This window comes from Thamnophis elegans, chromosome 10 (assembly GCF_009769535.1).
Source record: "Thamnophis elegans isolate rThaEle1 chromosome 10, rThaEle1.pri, whole genome shotgun sequence".
In the NCBI taxonomy this organism is placed as follows: Eukaryota; Metazoa; Chordata; class Lepidosauria; order Squamata; family Colubridae; genus Thamnophis; species Thamnophis elegans.
The window spans coordinates 10,021,740-10,028,402 of NC_045550.1; the positions used below are offsets into that span (position 1 = coordinate 10,021,740).

Below are 6,663 nucleotides of genomic sequence, written 5' to 3' on the forward strand. Positions count from 1 at the left end.
GTCACCCCTTTCAGCCTCATTTGGCTGTTATGGATGTGCTATGATTTGCAAAGCAAATATACCCACGAAGGCGCTTCATAAATAATGGTTAGTAATAGTTAACAATATTTCAAGAGTTTCAGTTCTGCCTTAAACCCTTTAACTAATAATCACTTCCTTGGAGCAATCTTCTTATTGGATTTTTTTTTTTTAAAAAAAAAGAACATAGGGAAGAGAAAAGGGAAAATAACAACAGAGGACACACATGAGTGCAAAGAAAAGAGTCATTAAAAGTAAAAAGGCAAGAAAGGTAGAATCACAGCTGTTAAAAAACACCGATTATGCCAAGATACCATTTGGATTTGACGGAATGTATGAAAGAGCTAAAAGTTCATCCTGCATGTGTATTAGTCATACTGGACCTTCTGTTATCCCTTCTAGAGGAAGGCTGGTAGCATTATCGGTGGTCGATGTGTCTTCTTTCTTCATTGATGTCTGGATTAGCAGACTGACATATGGTTTGTGACAAGCCAGGTTGCACAAAGGAGGGTAATGCTGTCTGTAGCAAATGTAAGCAAATGCAAGGCCAATGATTCCTCCAACGAAAGCATCTAGGTGTGAGGAAAGAAAAAGAAAAGAAAGATTATTTACTATTGGAATAATAACTTAGGAATGCTCTGAAAGTATTTTGGGGTTTCCTACTTGAGGATTATTTTTATGATGCCTTTAGAAAAACACCCGACATGTAGGCAGAAAAAAAAAATTAGCAAATCCCCAACAAGTAGCAGGTTTTCTTAAAATGTGGGGCAAACATTGCCCAAAATTGTTAATGGGATTGGCAAGAATCTCAGGCCAAAATAAATGCTTTAGGGGAGTTCAACATGCACTGTTATTCCTACAGCCTATTTTTATTCAAATAGCAATAGCAGTTAGACTTATAGGGCTTCATAGGGCTTTCAGCCCTCTCTAAGTGGTTTACAGAGTCAGCATATTGCCTCCAACAACAATCCGGGTTCTCATTTTACCCACCTCGGAAGGGTGGAAGGCTGAGTCAACCCTGAGCCGGTGAGATTTGAACAGCTGAACTGCAGAACTGCAGTCAGCTGAAGTAGCCTGCAGTGCTGCATTTAACCACTGCGCCACCTCGGCTCTTGTATAGGTAAAGTTTGCATCAGTAGTCAACTTCCTTGAACAGCTACTTCCCTTCCAGCTACATACAGTACATGTACACTCTATACTTTTTCCAGAATCACACAGCTGTTTCAAAGAGATATAGCTTGAACTGTGTTGAATTCAAAGCACTGCACTGTTGTAATAAATATCATACCTTGGCTCTCTCTCTCAGTGCTACCTAGCCACCATTTTAATATACCATTCTCTACTGCAGGAACATGTAGCAGTGTTCCAAAGAAAATGGGAATTAAGATAGCAACTAACCCAAGATGCCCAATAAAACTTGCATTTGTGTGTGTTCTTTTTCTTTTTGATTGCCTAAACTCAGCAATTGTGCTGTTTCTATTTGGCAAATCATTTGAGGTGAGACTCTGGAGACCACAAACACTGAACAGAAGTTCTATACGTACCCAAGATCTAATCTGCATCAGCTTATCCACAGTTATAATTAATACTTGTAATCATTTACAGATTAGTTTCCCTCAAGCTTAAGACTTTGACAAAATTATTGGAAAACAACAACAAAGTCTTTATTTTCTGTCTGATTTTTAAGGTTTTGCTCTTTATCTCTAGAGATACTTATTATGGTGAATCAAAGATGAAAATGTATAAGTATTTCCATTAGCATATCCAAATTTTATTCCCATTTGGAAAATTACAATCAGATCAACAATGTTGGATGTGTAGGCATCTCTCTGTAAAATTTAGCTCCTAAAATAGCCAGTAATTGTTAAATCAATTACTGGTAGTCCTTGACTTATTACTACAATTAAATCCAAAACATCAATTGCTAAATAAGGCAGTTGTGCCCCATTTTACAATGTTTTCCACACACAGTTCTTAAGTGAATCACTCCAGTTGCTGTAAATCATGGTAGTGAATCGGGCTTTCCCAATTGACTTTGCTTGTTGGAAGTCAACTGGCAAGGTTACAAAGATGATCAATTGGCATAAATGTATGTCAGTTGCCAAGCATCTGAATTTTGATTACGTGACACTGTGGATGCTGCAAAGGTTGTAAGTATGAAAAACAGTCATGCCATTTTTTTCAGTGTTATTGTCTACTGGTTATAGCAATAGCAATAGCAATAGCAGTTAGACTTATATACCGCTTCATAGGGCTTTTAGCCCTCTCTAAGCGGTTTACAGAGTCAGCATGTTGCCCCCACAGTCTGGGTCCTCATTTCACCCACCTCGGAAGGATGGAAGGCTGAGTCAACCTTGAGCCGGTGAGATTAGAACCGCTGAACTGCAGATAACAGTCAGCTGAAGTGGTCTGCAGTACTGCACCCTAACCACTGCGCCACCTCGGCTCTTATTATTACTGTTATGGTTGGTTGTATAGTTAGCCAAATGTTTAGACTGGATTTGGAATTTTTATTCATTTGCTCATTCTTGTAGGCCAGTTTGGTCTCTCCAATATTCAATTAGCCTTAATAATGGTGTACTTGATGCAGGATGCACAGGTAACCCCCCCCAATAGTTGATCAGGTTAGGTGATTCTAACAGGCTAAATATTATAACCTTTAAAATGCTTAAAATCAAAATCAAAGCTTACTTTTGACTTACTGGCCTAGGACTTCCTCTTTTCCCTCTTGCGAAAATAAGGGAACGTAAAAGGCAAGCTTTGCACAAGAATGAAACAGGAAAGCATGGGTGTAAGGAACAAACTAAAAATATTCATGACAGCCTGCGTGTTTTAAATGTCAGCTCAAAGTCAGCAATATTTTAACTTTCAATCAGCGATATTTTAGCAATATTTTAACAATATATCCTGTTTGCTTCATGAGTAACCAAGATTCACTTCCCTATTGTAACTTGGAATTTTATGAGAATCATGTATTTGTAATTTTCCCAAAAATATCTTTTTACTGATCTCAGCAGGGTGATGGCCCTAAAATGTATCCGCCTATTGTAACGCCTCCTGATTTGTAATGTTTAATTAAAAAGTATAAAATCTCTGCCAGGGGATAGCCCAGGCAGTTCAGTCTTGGTGACAATCAACTGAACTCTGGACGCGTCCAAATAAAACCTGTCTTCTCTTGGAACCTTGTGGTGGAGAGAATGCTTGCTGCCAATTACCTCCCACAGACCCATTAGATCTCACAGGGTTGGCCTCCTCCGGGTTCCATCTACCAGCCAATGCCACCTGGCTATTACCCGGGGAGGACCTTCTCTGTGGCAGCTCCGGCCCTCTGGAATGAACTCCCCGCAGGGATTCGAACCCTCACCTCTCTCCAGGCCTTCCGAAAAGCCGTCAAAACCTGGCTTTGCCAGCAGGCCTGGGGGTGATGAGTTCCCTCCCCTCTCGACATGTATGGTTGTGCGACTGTTGTTTACTTTTATTATTTGTATTTTGTTTTTTATGTTCCCCTTTTTCCCCCTTGAATTGTTCGCTGCCCTGAGTCCTCCCGGAGAAGGGCGGCATACAAATAATAAAATTCTATTCTATTCTATTCTATTGGCTCCTTGTCTTTCGTAAGTAGATTGCAAACCTCAAATCTGCTGCAACATACTAACTTCAGTGCTACTTCTACACTGTCCTTCAGATGTTCTTCAAATACTTTTTTTTTTTACTTTTTCAAATATCTGGTATACTTGCAATATTCAACGTCCGTCTATATTCCTTGGTAAGTAGAGTCTTCTAGTAACAGAATCAATATACTTTTGAAAACCCACCCACGGCTAAGAATGTTAGTCACACATAAACATAAACAAGGACAGGTGGAAGACAGATGGAAAGCAGGAGAATCAACCAATCAGGGTAACACTATCCAAAAAGAACACCTGTTTAGCATCACTGTCAAAGTTGGTAATCTAGACAGCAATTTCTTAAGCCAACTTCATTTCTGGCTGGTTTCAGCATGAAGACAAGCAGCTTAAGGATGCTGAGTAGAATTGATTTTTTCCAACCATTAGCTCAGGATGTGACCCATTTGGATCAGCATTAGGATCATCTGTAGAAAAATATGCCATTAATACATTCTCTTTCTTTCTTCCTCCCCCAATACACACTCAGAAAAAAATGCAGCTAGTTGAGTTATTCCAGTTCTATCTCTTTCAACTTCAAAGACAAGCATATGCTGCTGTAATGGACACATAGTGGTCCCCTTGGGTGCAATCTATTTCCACTATTTAGAAATTGTAATTGCACACTACTTATTTTATTCATGTGAATAATTGTGCCTCTTGGTGGAATACATTTCTTAAAACCATACTTCATCCAGCAAACCTGACTAGCCGTATTATTTTTAAACTGAATATCTGTGTGCATAATAATACCTACATATTGACTTTTCTAAAGTTTGCTAAAGCTTCGAATATATAAGTGCTGGACAACTAGCAGTCTACAAACTCTTAGTTACAAACTCTGGAGCCTCCTGGAATTGCTTTAGATAAACCTAACAAAAGAAATAAGGTTGGCTAAGGCATTGGGTAGGCTTGCCATACTAAAGTACAGAAATAGAAATAGATATGCTTGATAATTAACCCCCTCTATGAAAAAGTGCCCCCATTCGTATCATGATCTTACATATCTCTGGGCCAATAGCTACCAGAATTTATTCAAGAATACTACCATATTTACCAATTATCTCTGTAATGTGCGAGTGAAGCTTGAATATACAAGTCAATGTATAGTTATCTACAGTGAAGCCTAACACAAAAATAGTTACACTTGCTATTCTTCCTGTAACTCACATTAGCTACTCAATACATTTTAACAGCTTTTCTTAACTTGATTATGCAGTTGTGTTAAGACTACAATGCCCATGCTGGCCTGGAATTCAGGGAATTGCAATAAAAATACATCGGAAGGACGTGTTGACTTGGTAAACCACAACATGCCCTAACATAAATTAATAATTTTGACACCCTAACTTCTGATTATTACAATATAAGTTTCTGGATTTAATTCAGAGCTGTCACATGTGGAATTTTATACAGGTAATGCTCCCATTGTTGAAGGATAAAATAAAATATCATTGATAATTCCTTCCTTTTCGACTTCTAAAAATCTTTTCGAGAACTCTTCAAAACTGCTTCATTAAGTTTTTCCTCTTGTTGTTAAATATTTAAAAGTCTAGGACATATAGTACAGTTTAATACATTCCCTACTTGGTGTCATTTATAGATCATTTAACCTTTGCCCAACATGGTTAAAAAAGCTCCAAAAATCATTTAAAATCTGCTGTAAAAGTACACTGTCTTCATGGATTAGAATAGCAATAGCAATAGCAGTTAGACTTATATACCACTTCATAGGGCTTTCAGCCCTCTCTAAGTGGTTTACAGAGTCAGCATATTGCCCCCAACAACAATCCGGGTCCTCATTTTACCCACCTCGGAAGGATGGAAGGCTGAGTCAACCTTGAGCCGGGTGAGATTTGAACAGCCGAACTGCAGAACTGCAGTCAGCTGAAGTAGCCTGCAGTGCTGCATTTAACCACTGCGCCACCTCGGCTCGAAGAAGCAACCTGAATCTCTTTGTCTGCAAGCCTATTATCTAGGGATAAGCCCCACTGGTAAGAGTGAAAAACCTACTTTCACGAAGAGTTAGGCTGTGCTGAACTCTACATATCTCTAGAAAAGAGCACACCAGCATCTCATTTTATTTTCATCTGATCTCATACGCTTTCAATGATTTAATTAGCGAGTTTCAGGATCCATGAAGCAGTTTCTCACATGCTAAACCAAGTCACATTTGATCTTTACTGATCTTTCTACTGCAATGCGCTCTACATGGGGCAGCCTTTGAAGAGTATTCGGAGACTTCAACTCATCCAGAATGCAGCCGCGCGAGCGATTGTGGGTGCACCTCGGTACACCCACGTTACACCTATCCTCCGCGAGCTGCACTGGCTACCGATTGGTCTCCGGATATGTTTCAAAGAGCTAGTCGTAACTTATAAAGCCCTTCATGGTATTGGACCTGGGTACTTGAGAGACCGCCTGCTGCCAATTACCTCCCATAGACCCGTTAGATCGCACAGGGTTGGCTTCCTCCGGGTTCCGTCCACCAGCCAATGCCATCTGGCTACCACCCGGGGGAGGGCCTTCTCTGTAGTAGCTCCGGCCCTTTGGAATGAACTCCCCGCGGAGATTCGGACCCTCACCTCTCTCCAGGCCTTCCGGAAAGCCGTCAAAACCTGGCTGTGCCGGCAGTTCTGGGGTTGATGAGTTCCCCTCCCCTCTCGACTGTTTGGCTGTATGACTCTTGTGTATTGATTACGTGTATTGTGTTTGTGTCCCCTTTCCCCTTTCTGAGTTGTTCGCCGTCCTGAGTCCCTCCCGGAGAAGGGCGGCATACAAATAAACTAAATCTCAAATCTCTTGTTCCTCACCGCCTGCCTAAATCGTATTCCAGAAAGAATAGCAATAGCAGTTAGACTTATATACCGCTTCATAGGGCTTTCAGCCCTCTCTAAGTGGTTTACAGAGTCAGCATAGTCGCCCCCACAGTCTGGGTCCTCATTTCACCCACCTCGGAAGGATGGAAGGCTGAGTCAACCTT

At 40.4% G+C, this 6,663-nt stretch overlaps 1 protein-coding gene across 1 annotated transcript in view; it reads right to left on the minus strand.

Annotated features, from left to right (window-relative positions):
* Positions 1-390: 390 nt before the first annotated feature.
* The window catches only part of PLPP4 (phospholipid phosphatase 4), an 86,641-nt gene continuing 80,368 nt past the window's right edge, over positions 391-6,663 (minus strand). The window contains exon 6 of the mRNA XM_032225600.1: positions 391-590. Within this exon, the coding sequence (XP_032081491.1) occupies positions 391-590 (200 nt within the window). The remainder of the gene's footprint in view (positions 591-6,663) is intronic.